This window comes from Phascolarctos cinereus, unplaced genomic scaffold (genome assembly GCF_003287225.1).
Source record: "Phascolarctos cinereus isolate Bilbo 61053 unplaced genomic scaffold, phaCin_HiC Scaffold_5;HRSCAF=322, whole genome shotgun sequence".
NCBI classification, from domain to species: domain Eukaryota; kingdom Metazoa; phylum Chordata; class Mammalia; order Diprotodontia; family Phascolarctidae; genus Phascolarctos; species Phascolarctos cinereus.
Window position 1 is genome coordinate 286,223,722 of NW_027555958.1, and position 18,400 is coordinate 286,242,121.

The 18,400-nt window shown below is 39.1% G+C and overlaps 1 protein-coding gene across 1 annotated transcript in view; it reads left to right on the top strand.

The window, feature by feature from the left end:
* Nucleotides 1–18,400, top strand: part of RAB37 (RAB37, member RAS oncogene family) — a 93,285-nt gene that overhangs the window by 60,600 nt on the left and 14,285 nt on the right. The window contains exon 2 of the mRNA XM_021002459.2: nt 17,231–17,341. Coding sequence (XP_020858118.1) covers nt 17,231–17,341 — 111 coding nt within the window. The remainder of the gene's footprint in view (nt 1–17,230; nt 17,342–18,400) is intronic.

An 18,400-nucleotide genomic window follows, 5' to 3' on the forward strand; every position in this document is an offset into this window, starting at 1 on the left:
TTATTTCTAAAATGTTTTTGACACCACTTCTTTCAGCCTTAGAGGAGCACTATTATCTCCACCTCTTGTAAGAGAGCCTCCACATAACAATCCACGGTAAGTCAGCAACAAGTTAAAGAGGCAGTCTTATAGTGGGACAATCAAGTGGTCATCTAGCCTTCAAGTGAATAGCAAACAACTACATCTCCCAAACAAGCCCGTTCCACTTTCTGATAGCTCTAATTGTTGGGGAGTTTTTATCCTTACAACTCTTTCCTTACTCCAAGGTTAACTGGGCCTTTAGAATTTCCATATATTGCTTTTAGTTCTGCTGGGGGGCTAATCAGGAGAAGTGTCCTTTCATGGGGAAAAAGACATCATTTATTGTCTCCTCTACATACTGCTGTTCTCTCTCCTTCTGTGCTCTAGTCTCTGACAAAGATAAGGCTCTCCTAGCCAGAGCGCAATCCCACTCCCCTGCCTTTTTGTTCCCTAAACTCCTCTGGGAGCTTGCCCCACTTCAATCACTCCTATTCTCTCTCATCTTAAATCTCTTCCACACCTTCAGTAATGTCTACAAATATGGCTAAGCCCTACCTATACTTAAAAATCTTTCATTTGGTCCTGATACCTCCTTAAGCCATTGTTTCCTTTCCAAATTAAACTCCTGGGGTGGGGGCAGGTTGCAGGGGAGAGGAGAGGGGAACTATCTACTCTTTGCCGCCACCACCTTTCTTCTCACTCAGTTCTCAACCCCTGTGATCTGGTTTTGTCTCCAAGGTTGCTAACAGTTTCTTAATCCTTAAGTCTGATGATGATGATGATGATGATGATGATGATGATGATGATGATGATGATGATAATGACGATGATATCTCAATTCTCACCCTTCTTCATTTCTACATAAATTTTGACGCGGGAGACCACATCCTCTTCCTGTATATTCTCTCCAACCTTGGCTTTCATGACAATTCCCTGTCCTGGTTCTCCTCCTAAAGATCTTCTCCTTTCTTCTCAGTCTCCTTTGCTGGATCATTATCTATGTCCACTCATGACAGAGCCTTAGCTCCCTCATCTGTCTATATATTCTCTCTCCTAGTGATCTTGTCAACTCTCATAGGCTCCCTTTATCGTATCTATGCCGATGACTCCCAGACTTCCTATATATCCTGCCCTAATCTCTCTTGTGAGCTCCCACCCTGCATCACCAAGTGCCTTTTGAATATTTCTACCCAGATCTCTCAAATGTATCTCAAACTCAATAAGTCCAAAATGGAATTATCTTCTTCCTTTCTCCAAATTTCCCTATTTCTGTTGAGGGCACCATTATTCTAATCACCCAGATGTGAAGTCATTCTCATCAACTCTGCTCTCCCTCACATTACAGATCCAATTAGTCGCCAAATCACACAAATTCTATTACCATGAGCTATCTTTCTTGTGCCCTTCCCTTTACACATGGTCCTCATCAATTTGAGTGCTTCTTCTTCAATTTCACAACTTCCCCCCAAATTTCAGCCCCCTCCCCCAACCAAGTTTAATCTCTGGCCTTCTCCTGTCACTTCACCCACACAATCATCTCTTTCACAAGATGAAAAGGGAGGAGAGAATAAGCATTTATGTAGTGCAATTACATGCCAGACACTGTGTTAAGTACTTTACAAATAATATCTCATTTAATCCTTACAACAACCTTGGGAGGTAGGTACTGTTATTATCCCCATTTGACAGTTAAGAAAACTGAGGTAATGGTTATGTGACTTGACCAGCATCACGAAGCTATTAAGTATCTGTGGCTGGTTTTTAATTTATTTTTTTTGTGGCTGGATTTTAACTCAGGTCTTCCTGTCTCCAGGCCCAACTGTGGCACCTATCTGCCTTTAAAAATAAGCCAAGGGACAGGGGCAGCTAGGTGGCTTAGTGGATAGAGCTCTGGCCTTGGAGTCAGGAGGCCTGAGTTCAAATCCGGCCTCAGACACATGGTACTTACTAGCTATGTGACCCTGGGCAAGTCACTCAACCCCGATTGCCTCATCAAAAAAAAAAAAAAAGCAAAAAAAAAAAAAGAAGAAGAAGAAGCCAACATTCAGTTGTTTATCTCCAGTCACACAATGGATGTACATATGGATATTCTCAAACTCAACACAGCCAAAGCTGAACTCAGTCCAAAGATAAGTTTGTATTTCATCCTAAAGGCAGTGGAGGGTTATGTAAGTTTCTTGAGCAAGGGAATGATGTAGTCAGGTTCTTCTTTTAAGTTTATCTGTTTGGCAGTGGGGAGCCATCTCCAGTCATTTGATCTATATCTTGCCACTGCTCCAGCTCCGAAGGAGACAGTGAGGCTAGTGACCCTGCACAGCCTTTCCTCACTTAAATCCAATTCACTTGCAAGTCATGGCATCATCTTCTTGATGTCATGGTCCTCTTCCAGAATGAAGGACAAATAACACAACAATTTGGCAGCAGTGTGAAGGATGAATTAGAGAGGGGACAAGCTCAATTGTAGGGAGACCAGTTAGAAGACTATTGCAATAATCTAGTCAAGAGGAAATGTCTAAACTCAGTATATACTCTGTGACATACTGAGATTCTAATCTCTACTCACAAGCACACAGTGCACAGTATCGAAGAGGAAAATTTTGTCAGGAAAGAAAGTCATGGAATGAGCAAACACAGTTCCAAAGACAGAGTTTTTGATGTCATCTTTTGTCTTTCCAAGTTTTATCTCAGTTTACTAGGTTTCATCCTGCCACTCGAAGGTGAAGGTGCCGAGCAGGCAGTATTATTCTCTTTTTTTTGATCTGATCATTTAATTTTTTTTCTCTGAACTTAACAAATACCAAAAAACTCCATATGAATATTGCAAAGTACAATACAAAAAGATTTTACGTGAAATTGTGAATGTCTTTCATACTGATTGCTTTTTTAAAAAGGTTTAAATTTCAACTAATTATTTTCAGAACTGTTCTGTTGTAGCACAAGTGTCTGGTAAGGCTTCCTTTCTCAACTATATAGGGAACTGAGTCAAATTTATAAGAAAACAAGTCATTCCCTAATTGACAAATGATCAAAGCATATGAACAGGCTGATATTTCTGATAAAGAAATCCAAGCTATCTATAGTCATGAAAAAATGCTCTAAGTCACTATTGATTAGAGAAATGCAAATTAAAACAATTCTGAGGTACTACCTTACACCTGTCAGATTAGCTAATATAACGGAAAAGGAAAATGGATGTGCCTGGTACTCTCTCTACTGCGCCACCTAGCTGCTCCACCGTGCAATAGTATTCCATCCCAATTGCATACCATAAATTATTCAGCCATTCCTCAACTGATAGGCATCCCCTCAGTTTCTAATTCTTTGCCACTACAAAAAGAGCTGCTAGAAATATTTTTGTGCATGTAGGTCCTTTTCCTTTATCTTTTATTTCTTTGGAAATCAAACCTTTGTATTGATACTTCTGGGTCAAAGAGTATACAAAGTTTTATAGCCCTTTGGGCATAGATCCAAATTGTTCTCCAAAATGGTTGGACTAGTTTACAATTCCACCAACAGTGCATTAGTGTGCCTGTCTTCCCACATCTGCTCCTGTCATTTTCTTCTTTCATATTAGCCAATCTGATGGGTGCGAGTTGTTTTAATTTGCATTTCTCTAATTATTAGTGATTTAGAGAATTTTTTCATATGACTATTGGTATTCGTTTTACCTCCTGTGATTCTTTCTACCTCTTCTTTGGTCATGAACTATTCTCCTAGTCACTATTCTGACAAGTAATTTTTTTCTGTGTTCCCCTAATTTGCTTGTGATATCACCCTATATGTCTAAACCATTCTGAGATTATCTTAGTATACAGTATGAGATGATGGCCTATGCTTAGTTTCCAGTTTTCCCAGCAGTTTTTGTGAAATAATGAGTTCTAATCCCAATATCTAGGACCTCTGGGTTTATCAAACACTCTGTTAATTGTACTTATTTACTTCTGTATGTTATATACCCAATCTATTCCATAGATCAACCATTCTATTTCTTATCCAGTATCAAAGTGTTTCAGTGATTACCACTTAGGAATATAGTTTGATATTTGGTACTGCTAATCCACCTTCTCTAATATACTTTTTTTTCATTGATTCCCTTTATATTCTTGACTTTTTGTTCCTTCAGATGAATTTTATTATTTTTTTCTAACTCTATAAAATAATTTTGGGGAGTTTGACTGATATAGTACCAAATAAGTAAATTAATTTAGATAATATTGTCATTTTTAATATATTGACTTGTTCTACCCATGAACAATTAATATTTCTCTGATTGTTTAGATCTGTCTTTATTTGTGTGAAAAGTGTTAATATAATTCCTATGTGTACCTTAGCAGGTAGGTATGCTCCTAAATGTTTTATGCTGCATACAGTTATTTTAAATGAAATTTTTTCTAGCATCTCCTTCTGTTTTTTTTGCTTTTTTTTTTTTTTGGTGAGGCAATTGGGGTTAAGTGACTTGCTCAGGGTCACACAGCTAGTGAGTGTCAAGTGTCTGAGGTCAGATTTGAATTCAGGTCCCCCTGACTCCAGGGCCGGTGCTGAAAAGTAAGATTTCTGAGGTCAGATGACAAATAAGTAGCAAAGTTAGGCCTGGAGTCCAGTCCTTTTTCTCAGCCTAGTGTTCTAATGGCTGGAGAACAGACTTACTTGCTATTAGAATCCATTTGGTTCAATGATAAGTCATTCATTCTGGGCCATCGTGTCTTGACCTTTTTCTTGGATTTCATTGACTCTGGAGGAGAGAATTTTCTGAGCTCTGCTTCACTTAAATTTAATTCATGTTAAGTCAAGACATCACCCTCATGACACCAGTGGTCGTGTCTGAGAGTGAAGAATCAACAACAACAACAATACCGAAAAGGTGTCCTCACTTGTCCCCGTTATAGATAATGCTTGCTCATGGTTTTAGATAGATACTACTTATCATTTTAAGGAAAGCTCCATTTATTCCTATGCTTCCTAGGGTTTTTAATGGGAATGGGTGTTGTATTTTGTCAAAAACTTTTTCTGCATCCCTGAGAATTTTTCTTTTAGCATTTCTTTCAGGAAGTGGTAAGTGGATTCTTTCTGTCTTCACTTTGCTTTCTGTTTCTAATGTATCTGGTCAGTTTTCATTTATGATTTCTTGTAATATCGTGTCCAGGTATTTGTTTTTGTTTTAAATTGTGGTTTCTGGGGAATCTGATGATTCGTGGATTAGTTTTCCTTCATCTGTTTTTATTGGTCAGTTGTTTTTGATAGGAGATAACATTTTTTTCTATTTTTTCCATATTTTTATTTTGTTTCAATATCTCGCTCTTTTGTAGTCACTGATTTCTGTTTGGTTTATTCTAATTTTCAGAGAGCCTGTCAGTTGGGTAAGGTTCATCACTTTCTTTTCTAAACTACTTGTGCTTTCAGTTGTTTTCTCCAGATCCTTTACTTCATTTATCTCTTGCTTCATTTCTTTTAGGCATTCAAGCAATCCTTGTAGAAACTCCATTTTTCTATCTGAGTCTGTGATGACAGTTGTTATGATGTATTCTCTCCAAGGTTGGCATTTTCAATATCTCTACACCTATTACAATTATTTGCAGTTGTCTATCTTCTTCTGCTTACTCACCCCTCTAGCCTTAGTTCTGGAGCTGAGGCTTTGTACCAGAGCCAGGCTTTGCTGTGTTTTTGGGTGGGGTAGTTAGCCCTGCTGGGTCTCAACTTGGGTCACCTGGGCTCCTGGACTTAACTCCACTATTCCTCTGGATCTTTGAAGTTCAAAGCTCTGGGTCTTTAATGCTCTTCACAGTTATTCAGGGCATAATTCTAAGGACCTGGACCTGGTGTCTTGGTCTAAGCAAGATGCACGTATGCAGATGGGAGTTTTCAATAATTGACTAAAATGTTAAGTTCTTTTTATGCATGTAAGTGTAATATCGAACATTAATTTGCACCTAGTATCCAGTATAGCTACCCCGGATTCAAGATACTCTTGGGGGCCATATCCACACAAAACCATAGCTTAAGAGTTTGTATTAATGAGGTTATTTTTCTCTAGTAAGCCAGAGGATAAGTCATTACATTAATCAGAGTTCTTAAGTCTTTCCAAGTTGTTCTTCTTGCTTTTGGGGAAGACAGTCATTTGTTAAGACCTGAAGATGCCCAGTTACCCTGAAAACACCCCTAGTAAAGTTTTAAAATGCATCAATTAAAATGGATTAAGGAGCGTCATTGGTAGTGTCCTCTTTCTCTCCCAGGGATGCACAAGACTGCCATAATTCTAAAGAAACCCTGAAGTAGACAAAATGGTGTGGGGATTAAAATTGTCCAATCTACAATAAAAGAGATTTAGGCAGAGCTCTGAACCAATGACACTTTATTGAAGGGTCCATGGTCCCCTCTAATGAAGTGGACCACAGATCTTCCTCACAAGCTGAGATGCTCCCTTCTTCCAGGACCTTGTTTTCATAAAGTTTCCAAATATGCAAAAGAGGCATGGTAAAGTACAGAATCTTATTGGTTGCTAGACCTTGCTCTTTAGGGCCAAAAGTGACATATTAGCAAGGAGGTGCATGTATCAAGAGTTGGATCTCCACTGACTAAGTGGTCATAAGATGATCATAAGATGGTCACCTGCTCGTGTTGGACAAGAGAGAATGGTCCAGAGGCACAGAAATAAATTGGGGGCCTTTCCAAAGCATCAAGGCATGCCCCCATGCTGGTTTGGATATGGAATTTGAACAAAGCAGGATGGAGATATCTTCGCTAGAATTCTTGTGGTTGTACCAGTGAGTCTCATAACTCAGTAAACAAGTAGTGAACATTACTTTGAGTATGAACTTTGAGGCCCACCATAAGGACCTATCTATCCCTATATGATTTACGTAGAATATCCAACTGATCAATAGTGATTAGAATAGAGTTGGGGTCCAAAGGAATTATTTCTCACAATGGTGTGGTTGGAAAGTTTGGCCTAGCAACAGCTGCAGAGGGGCTCTAAGAACAACCCACCAAGAGGAAGCTTGAAGTCCAGTAACAAGAGAAGGTACCTAGATGGAGAACAACCCTGGGAGTAGCCCTAGAGCCCCATGGTAGGGAAGGTAGAGTTAGAAACACTCAATTCCAAAGTCAAGAAGGATAAGGCTGGAGAAAATATTAGATCTGCCAAATAAGAGATCATGGATAATGGCTATGCAAAAGAACTCCTAAGGTAAGGTGTGGAAAAGGAATCCAGAGAGAGGAAGTCATCCCCTAGAATGTAAGTATTCTGGAAAAAAGTCCCATCCCTACCTCCATTCCATGCTAGGCATGACTCTGCATTTTATGCTTGGCATGGCTCTCTTCCTACAGGTCCTTTTCTCTGTCTTTTGTTAAAACCCAAATACAATTCATTCTCTCTCTCTCTCTCTCTCTCTCTCTCTCTCTCTCTCTCTCTCTCTCTCTTCTCTTTCTCTTTGTCTCTTTCTCTCTATATGTCTCGGTCTCTCTCTCTCTCACTCCACACACACACACACACACACATGCATGCACACACTTACGCATATGTATACATACATACCCGTGCACATATTTGAAAAACATTCCAAAAATGCTATCCACATCCCAAAAAAGAACTATGAAAGTTGAATTGCTATTTTTTTCTCTTCTGTTGAGTTTTATTTCCTCTTTCTGATGGTTCCTCCTATTGGTTTTAATTTTTGCTTATGACACCACTAATGTGAAAATGTGTTTAACAGGAATGTACATGTATAGCCTATATCAGATTGTGCGCCATCTTGGGGAGGGTGGTGGGGAGGAAGGGGAAAAAAATTTGAAACTCAAAAGTGTATGGAAGTGATTATTGATAAATCAAAATAAATTAATCAAATTTTTTAAAAAAGAAACACATTCCAAGACCTAAATCTACTAGCTTCTTCTTGAGTACTCTCTCATTCCTTCAGTGTTAGTGGTAGTGTCTCAGAAAATGCCAGCTCAAAAAGAATTAGAAATTGAGAGGATGCGCATCAATTGGCAAATGGCTAAACAAGTTGTGGTGTATGAACATAATTGAATACTATTGTGCTAGAAGAAATGATGAACAGGCTGATTTCAAAAGACTTACATGAATTGTTGATGAGTGAAGTGAGCAGAACCAGGAGAATGTTGTACACAGCAACAATAATACTGTACAATGATCAACAATGAATCACTTAGCTATTCTCAGCAACATAATGATCAAGACAATTCCAAAGACTCATGGTGAAAAATGTTACCCACCTCCAGAGAAAGCCCTGATGGAATCTAAATGCAGATTGATGCATACTATTTTCACTTTCTTCATTTTTTTCATATTTTTTTCTTTCAGTCCATTTCCTCTTTCACAGCATGACTTATATGGAAATATGTTTACATGATTGCACATATATTACCTATATCAAATTGCTTACCATCTTAGGGAGGGAGGAGGTGAGGGACGAAAGGAGAGAGAAAATTTGGAACTCAAAATGTTTTTAAAATGAACGTTAAAAATTGTGCAATTGGAAAAAATAAAATACTATTTAAAAAAAAAGGAAAAAGAAAATGTCAATGCATATACATAGCATAAGACCTATTCTAACACCTGCTCAGTATTGCCCACCTCCTGGAATTAGTGATTCTAGGATTCAAACTCCATATCCAGTTTTTCTGGTCAGGTCTATTGTCAGGGATTACTTGCCTTGGCCAAGCCGTAGAACCCATTCCCTAAGCACCTAAAAAGAATTGGCTCCAAGGGTCCACATTCAGAAGTCCTTTCTCACAACCCAGTATTTTTTAAAATAATAAATAAATTTATCCTTTAGTTTTTGACATTCACTTCCATAAGATTTTGAGTTTTGAATTTTCTGGTCTCCTCCCCCCCCCCAAGAAAATAGCATGCAATCTGACATAGACTCAACTTATATGTTCATATTAAACATATTTTCAGGAGGGGCAGAGCCAAGATGGCAGAGTGAAAGCAGTGACTTGCTTGAGCTGTCCCCCAAACCCCTCCAAATACTCATAAAAAATGGCTCTAAACAAATTCTGAAGCAGCAGAACCCACAAAAAGACACAGTGAAACAAATTTCCAGCCCAAGACAACCTGGATGATTGATCAGAAAGGTGTATCGCGCTGGGCTGGGAGCGCAGCGAGGCGCAGCGTGGGTGCGCAGGCCGCAGCAAACCTGGAGCAGGCCTCAGAGGAGTGAATCACAGGCAGCTCTGGGGGTTTCCAGGCTCCTCAATCCACGAATGCCAAAGACAATGTAGAAGGTCATTGGGAAAAGTCTGTTTCTGTGGTGCTCAGAGGAAGGCGGGGTTTCAGCTCCATTCCCCAAGACCATGGGGGGGGGGGTGCAGCTGCCTCCCAAGCTTCTGGCCTACAGACTGAGGGGGAATCCAGTGGCTGATCAGAGAGGGATTGCAGGGATCTCTGCCAGTGCTCAGGCAGGAATCTCTTGCTTTGCCCGTGTGTGGATCTGGGTCACAGTTCTGGGCGGCAGTGCTGGGATGAGGAGGAACGCTGGCTTGGTGGAGCTTGTAGTGGCTGTGGAGAAAACCCCTCCTCTCAGTTACGGGGCAGAAAGGAATACTTGTGGTCACAGGCCAGGAAAGGAGTAAACACCTCACCCTTTATCATACCACCTTGGAAAAATTGAAAATTTACAGGTCCCTACAAGTATCTCTGAAAACAGCTATACAAACCCCTGAAGCTTGGGACAGTACACTCTCCACATTGGAAGCAGACTCTTACCTTAACAAAGAGTTTAAAACTCAAGTAATTGGCTGGGATCATGAGCAAGCAACGCAAAAAGAGTCAGACTATATTATCTTACTTTGGTGAAAAAGAAGATCAAAATATACAACCAGAAGAAGACAACAAAGTCAAAGCTCCTACATCCAAAGCCTCCAAGAAAAATATGAATCAGTCCAGGCCTTGGAAGAGATCAAAAGGGATTTTGAGAAGCAAGTAAGGGAAGTAGAGGAAAAACTGGGAAGAGAAATGAGAGTGATGCAAGAAAATCATGAAAAACAAGTCAACAGCTTGCTAAAGGAGACCCAAAAAAATACTGAAGAAAATAACACCTTAAAAAACAGCCTAACCCAAATGGCAAAAGAGGTCCAAAAAGCCAATGAGAGAAATGCCCTAAAAAGAAAAATTGGCCAAATGGAAAAGGAAGTCCAAAAGATTACTGAAGAAAATACTTCCTTAAAAATTAGATAGAGCAATTGGAACAGTGACTTTATGAGAAATCAAGACACTGTAAAACAAATCCAAAAGAATGAAAAATTAGAAAACAATGTGAAATATCTCATTGGAAAAACAACTGACCTGGAAAATAGATCCAGGAGAGAGAATTTAAAAATTATTGGACTATCTGAAAGCCATGATCAAAAAAGAGCCTAGACATCATCTTTCAAGAAATTATCAAGGAAAACTGCCCTGATATTTAGAACCAGAGGGCAAAATAGAAATTGAAAGAATCCACAGATCTCCTCCTGAAAGAGATCCCCAAAGGAAAACTCCTAGGAATATTATAGCCAAATTCCAGAGTTCCCAGGTCAAGGAGAAAATATTACAAGCTGCCAGAAGGAAACAATTCAAGTACTGTGGAAACACAATCAGGATAACACAAGATTTAGCAGCTTCTACATTAAAGGACGCAGGGCATGGAATATAATATTCCAGAGGGCAAAGGAGATAGGATTACAACCAAGAATCACCTACCCAGCAAAACTGAGTATAATCCTTCAGGGGAAAAATGGTCATTCAGTGAAATAGAGGACTTTCAAGCATTCCTGATGAAAAGACCAGAGCTGAATAGAAAATTTGACTTTCAAATACAGGACTCAAGTGGAACATGAAGAGGTAAACAGGAAAGAGAAATCATAAGAGACTTATTAAGATTGAACTGTTTACATTCCTGCATGGAAAGATGATATTTATAACTCATGAGACCTTTGTCAGTATTAGGGTAGTTGAAGGAAAAAATTATATGTATATGATATAGATAGATAGATAGATAGATAGATAGAGGGCACAGGGTGAGTTGAAGATTAAGGGGTCATATCTGGAGAATAAAATTAAGGGATGAGAGAGGATGATACTCAGAGAAGAAGAAAGGGAGAGGTAGAATGGGGTAAATTATCTCACAAAAAAAAAAAAGAAAAGTCTCTTACAGTGGAGGGGAAGCAAGGGAAGGTGAGAGGGAATGAGTGAATCTTATTCTCATAGGATTTGGCTTAAGGAGGGAATAACATACACATTCAATTGGGTATGGAAATCTGTCTTACCCTACAGGAAAATAGGGGGAGAAGGGACAGAGAGAGGGGATGATAGAGAGGAGGGCAGATTGGGAAAGGGGTAATCAGAAGAACTTCTGAGGAGGGACAGGTCAAAAGAAAGAATAGAATAAATGGGAGGGCAGGATAGGATTAAGGGAAATAGAGTTAGTTTTTCACAACATGTCTACTATGGAAGTGTTTTGCATAACTGCACATGTATAACCTATATTGAGTTGTTGCCTTTTCAATGAGGGTGGGTGGGGAGGGAGGAAGAGAGAAAATTTGAAACCTAAAGTTTTAAAAATATATGTTTAAAAAAAATGTTTTCACATGCTACTGGGAAATAAGAAATACAGGAGATAGGGTATAGAAGTCTATCCAGCCCTACAGGAAAATAGAAGGGGAAGGGGATAAGAGAAGGGGGGAGAGATAGAAGAGAGGACAGACTAGGGAAAGGGATATTCAGAATGCATGCCATCTTGGGGTGGGGGAGGGGTGAGATGGGGCAGAAATTTGGAACTCAAAAACTTGTGGAAGTGAATGTTGAAAACTAAAAATAAATTTATATTTAAAATAATAATAATAATAATAATAATAATAATAAAAGACTTTGGGCTCCATAAAAAAAAACACATATTTTCACATTAGTCATGATCTATAGAAGAATTAGAAGTAATGGGAGGAACCATGAGAAAGAAGAAACAAGAAAAAAACAACAAAAGAAAAGGAGAGCAAATAGTATGCTTCCATTTGCATTCAGACTCCATGATTCTTTTTCTGGATGTGAATAGCATTTTCCATCATAAGTCCCTTGGAGCTGTCTTAGATCCTTGCATTGCTGAGAAGAGCTAAGGCCATCAAAGTCAATCATTGCACAATATGTCTGTTACTGTGTACAATGTTCTTCTGGTTCTGTTCACTTCACTCAGCATCAGTTCATATAAGTCTTTCCAGGTTTTTCTGAAGTCTGCCTGCTCATCATTTCTTATAGCATTTCTTATGTATTCCATTACATTAATATACCACAACTTATTCAGCCACTCCCCAATTGATGGGTATCCACTCAATTTCCAATTCTTTGCCACCACAGAAAGAGCTGCTAAAATATTTTTGTACATGTGGGTCCTTTTCCCATTTTTATGATCTCTTTGAGATACAGACCTAGAAGTGGTATTGCTGGGTCAAAGGGTATAGGCAGTTTTATAGCCCTTTGGGCATAGTTCCAAATTGCTCTCCAGAATGGTTAGATCAGTTCACAACTCCACCAACAATGCATTAGTGTTCCAATTTTTCCACATCTTCTCCAAAATTTATTATTTTCCTGTTTAGCTAATCTGATAGGTGTGATATGGTACCTCAGATTTGTTTTGATTTGCATTTCTCTATTCAATAATGATTTAGAGCACTTTTTTCATATGACTACAGATAGCTTTAATTTCTTCCTCTAAAAACTGCCTGTTCATATCTTTCGACCATTTATCCATTGGGCAATGACTTGTATTTTTATAAATTCAACTCAGTCCTCCGTATATTTTAGAAATGAGGCCTTTATCAGAGACACTGGCTGTAAAAACTGTTTCTCAGCTTTCTGCTTCCCTTCTAATCTTAGTTGCACTGGCTTTGTTTGTGCAAAAACTTTTCAATTTAATGTAATCAAAATTGCTATAAATATTTTTGTACAAGTAGGTCCTTTCCCCTTTTTTATCTCTTTGGGATACAGACCTAGTAGTGGTATTATGTAATGTGAACATTATTTTACCATTTTAGGTAGTACGGCCCTTTAAGCCATGAAAAAACAGAAATTACTGCTTAATCTTGCCCCAGACCTCTTTCCTTCTAAATCTAAACAATAGTGAAATGTACTCTTACATAGCTCAGCACAGCCCATATCTCCAGGTGCAAATGGATAAGAAAGCTTGCAATATAATTGCTTTAGATAATCACGTTTATACCAGAGACCAGGACACCTGGTCTGGTTTGTGTGATCCCTGACCTGTAATGATGGGGTGCTCGGGTGCTTGTGCTTATACCTGTGCCCCAATGTCTCCCTAGTCTCAGAAACACTGTCTCTGACAACCACTCCCCAGTCCAAGGACACTGTGCCTAGCAGTTATTCATACATGGGCCTCAGCATGACCCTTATGTCTCTCCCTGGTACAGCTACACAGAGCTGGGCTGCTCAGGCCCCAGACCTCAGATCATGTCTCTGGAAGCCTCCCAATTCCTTAGTAAGTTCCTGTCTTGTGAGAAAGCTTTCCCTTGTTGCAGAGCATTCTCTCATCAAGACAGAGGGAGAGGGGTGCCTTGGCCAGCCCAAGGACTCTTCCTCCTGCCAGACTCCAAAGATCCATACCTCTGTCATCTCCCTCCCTGTCTGGTATACTCCCTGTACTTTCCCATCCATAGCCCCACCCGCCCAAAGATACCTGCACCTTTGGATTACCTCATCAGTGTTCCTGGCATTTCTTTCCCATGCTCTTTTCCATATAAACCCTAGCTCGACCCCTGATCGGGGGCTGCTTGATTTGGGTGTGCGTACCCCTTGCAGCTGCGCGCTTCAATAAACCTCCACATTAAATTTCTGATTGGGTCTCTGTCTCACATCTGTTATGGCACAATTACTGGATCAAATGGTATATGCAGTCTGGTTGCCTTTGGGTATAGTTCCAAATTGCTCTTCAAAATGGTTGAATCAGTTTACAACTCCACCAACAGTGCATTAGTGTCCCAATTTTCCCACTTCCCCTCCAACATTTATCATTTTCCCTTTCTGTCATATTAGCCAATCTGATGGGTATAAGGCGGTACCTCAAAGTTGTTTTCATCTGCATTGCTCTAATCAATAATGGTTTGGAGCGTTTTTTTTTTTCATATGGCTATAGATAGCTTTGGAGAAAATCAGAAATTTTAAATGCTACAGTTACAGACCTAGAAATCAAGGAAGATTACATGAAGACTAAACAGTAAGCTGCTACCAAAGTGGTACTCAGGCAAAATCATCTCTCCAACTATAAAAAAAGAACATAGAAAATTACTTTGCAATTTTAAAAATTAGAAAATTGACCAATGAATAAGCCAAATTCAGGTGTCACCAGTAGCTCAGCCCCTGTTTGCCCAAGGACTGAGGGCTCATAAGGACTGGGGGTACTGCCCCCACCTCAGAGTAAAACTCCAGGAAAATCTCTAAAACAACCTCTCTATCTCTATGTGATTTATGTAGAATATCCAATCAATTAATACTGATTGGAATACAGTATGGGTGCAAATTAATTATTTCTCCCACTCCAGTCTCAGGCTTATCTTGGCAAACCATATATCCCAACATCATGTATTTTTGCTGCAAATTGCCATTGCTGCTGGGAGTTGAGCAGGAGAAACTGGATTTGAAAATTATAGAATATGGTCTTTTTAATGAATGTTCCATGAATAGTTTAAAACAATTATATACCTTACTTCATCCATTCATTTCTTTCTCTATATCACAAAAGAAGGCAGGAATTTTAAACATTATATTTATAGATCTCTTTGCTCCTTGCTAAAAGCTATTTCAGAAGTCCAAAGGAGAGAAAGTGCAGACCACAAATAAATTATCATGCATTTTTCCATCACCTTTTATGTGCCTGGCACTTGGAGTGTAAGTACAAAAAATGAAACAATTACCACTCACCAGGAGCTTATATTTGCATAATGAGATAGCAAGTACTTACACAGCATAAAAATAAAGTGAAAAATCAATAAATGCAAAGTATGCATATATATACACATATATACAAATATACACAAAATGAATACAGCATAAATATAAAGTGAATAAATGCAAACATATACAAAGTAGTTAAATGTAAGGAAGTTTGGTAAGGAGAGCAATACCAGTTGAGAGAAATAAAGGAAGACTTCATGCAGAAGATGGTGCTTCAGCTCCATTTTATTTTATTTTTTAGCTCCATTTTAAAGGGTGAGAGGTTCTTTGAGGTAGTATGTGTGTCGGGGGGGGGTGGTATTTGTCCTTCATTCCGGAAGAGGACCATGACATCAAGAAGATGATGCCATGACTTGCAAGTGAATTGGGTTTAAGTGAGGGAGGGCTGGGCAAAGTCACCAGCCTCACTTTCTCCTTCTAAGCCATCTGGGTCCAGTGGCCAGATACACATCATGATGACTGGAGATGGCCCCAGATGCAGTGGAAGACCTTGGCTTTTTAAAGCTAAGGTCTTTAGGAGGTCTCAGTTTGATTCTGTGAGGTGGAGGCATAGGAGATTGCCACTGCAAAAGACCAGACACTGGAGACAGAGTGTACTGTGTGAGGAACAGAGAGAAGGCCAGTTTGGCTGAATCAAAGAGTGCTGGAGGGGAAGTAACATCCAATGGGGCCTGAAATATAGATTAGGACCGGTATGTGAAGGGCTTTGAAAGCTATTGCTAGAGGCAATAGGAAACTAATGGAGTTGATTGAGTAGAGCAGTCACCTGGCTAGATCTATGTTTAGGGAAACTTATTTGGGAAGTGGTATGAAGATTGTACTAAAGTGGTGAGAGGCTTGAGGTAGGGCCTGAATTAGAAGGTGATCGCAATAATCCAGGTTAGAGGTGATGAAGACCTGAACTAAGGCTGTAGCAGGGTAAGTGGAATGATTGTGGCAGATGCAAGAGATGTTGTGGAGGCAGGAGAAGGCAGGACTTGGCAACTGATTGAATGTGAGGGGAGAGACGAACTAAGCAGTCAAGGATAATGCCAAGGTTATGCACCTGAAGGACTAGTCAATGGGGAATAAAGGGCTTCGTGAGGCTTAACTTGATCTGTAATTTTCCTGATCAATTCAGATGGATCAGAGACCTTCATGATCAACTCCCATTATACAAGCTAAGGAAAAATTTATTCAATTAAAAAGAAAAATAAATTAAAAGGGAAAAGTGCATTAATAAATAAGACAACTTTTCCCCCCCAAGACTAGTAAAATTGATATACAATTAGCAAATGAAAGCACTGGATTTGTAGTCAGAGGACCTGAATTTGAATCTCAGCTCTGCTATTTATTACTTGTGTGACCTTAAACAAGTTGTTCAACCTCTCTGGACTTCAGTTTCCTCATCTTTAAAATGAGGATGTTGAACTAAATGACCTCTGAAGTCCATTTCAGCTCTAAACCTATGAGTTTATAATTCTTTTATTACAAAGGAAACAAAGAAGGCTGTTATTTATAGCTCTACCAATAAAACTGAAAATATAAAAGAAATAGTTAAATATTTACAAAAATGTAAAATAATCAAATCAGCAAAGGATACAAACAGCCTAAATAAGTCCATTTCAGGAAGAAAAAAATAAATAGGTTATTAATGTACTGCTATGTAAAAAAGTGCCTGACCATATACATTATATATATATTCAAAGTACAATTAACCTCTATAGCATATAAAATGTTTCTGAAAGTAGAGGAAAAATAATATTCTAACTTTTTTTACAAGTCAAATACCCCAAGCCTGGTAAAGATAAGGTAGAAAAAGAAAAACTATAGACCATTATCATTCATGAATATTGATGGAAATTGGTAAAAAGCTAGCAGAATACAACAGTGTATAGAAATATGACCTCAGGGGCAGCTAGGTGGCACAGTGGATAGAGCACCGGCCCTGGATTCAGGAGGACCTGAGTTCAAATCAGGCCTCAGACACATAACACTTACTAGCTGTGTGACCCTGGGCAAGTCACTTAACCCTACTGCCTAGCCAAAAAAAAAAAAGAAGAAGAAATATGACCTCATCTATGGGCCTTTCAGAGTATGTAATGGAAAATCATTAACCATCTGTTTGTTTACATACCGGTAAATATGTATATTTCTGTGTGAATATGAGTCAGGGGAATGTGGATACAGAATTTGTACTCTCAATCACTGTTGCTTCTTAGAAGACTGGATTGTATTTGATGTCCCTAATCTTTCATCCTTGAATTCTTACAGACCATCCTGGTGGGAGATAGCGGTGTGGGGAAGACATCTCTACTGGTTCAGTTTGACCAGGGCAAGTTTATCCCAGGCTCCTTCTCAGCCACCGTGGGCATCGGATTCACAGTAAGCACTCACTAGCTGGCTATGCTCCAGGACCTCAGGCAGCAGCTCAACCTGGTGTTTGAGATTTTAAAAGGTCAGAATTTAGCATGGCCACATGAGTTCCCATGGACCCATGAACCTAGGAGGCAAGGGATTAAAATATGTTTCTCCGTGCACTCCCCTACAGAATTTGACTGTTTAGGATGATATGTTGCTTCTCAAACTGCAAGTTTATGGAAAGAAGGTTAATGGAGTAGGGACCTTATGCCTATAAAATGTTTTCTTCTCTTTCAACTTCTAACCAGGGCTGCCCACAGTTTGTAGTCACACTCTCCCTAGAAAGCCTTTGGAAGTTTTCTTCTCCCTTCTTCATTGGATAGAAACAGGGAGCTCTTCTCAGAATCACAGGGGTAGGAAAAGATCAAATATTATTTCTGGCATATTCCCAGCTCTCCCTCTTAGACTAAGGTATGGGGTAAAAGTCATTGACTAGCCTGATGCTAACATAAGAACGGAACTAAGTGTACAAGGTTACAAAAATAGATCATAAGATGGAAGGAAAGGGATTGGGTTTTTTGGAGGTGATAAGAATACTGGAAGTACCAATTTTATATTTCTTTCATTGTCTCTTCATTAGGAGAAGTTTGCCATAGGAATTTGAGTGGGGCACAGAGTCCACTATATCATCAAAAGGCTTGCCAATTGGCTAGGGATTGAAGAATGAAGAGTATAGCATGGGTCATTTCCAAGCTGGAAGACAAGAGAGTTCTGGAACCAAAGATATCATTCTGTCAGCATGAGGGAATAGAGACTATAGGGCTTCGAGAAAATTATTATATGTCAAGCCAGACCGGGGGCACTGCAGTTAAATAAAATGCTTAACAAGTTTGAGGGTCACCAGTTGTGGGACTAGTTAGATTTTGTTGTTTGTTTTTTATTTCACATTCAATCTTCTTGTTTCTTCTTTGGGAACAAGCTTGGTCATTATAATTATAGAGAATTCAATTTGAGCTTTTTTGTTCCTCCTATTTACATTATTTTAGTCATTATATATATTCTTTTCCTGGTTCTGCTTACTTA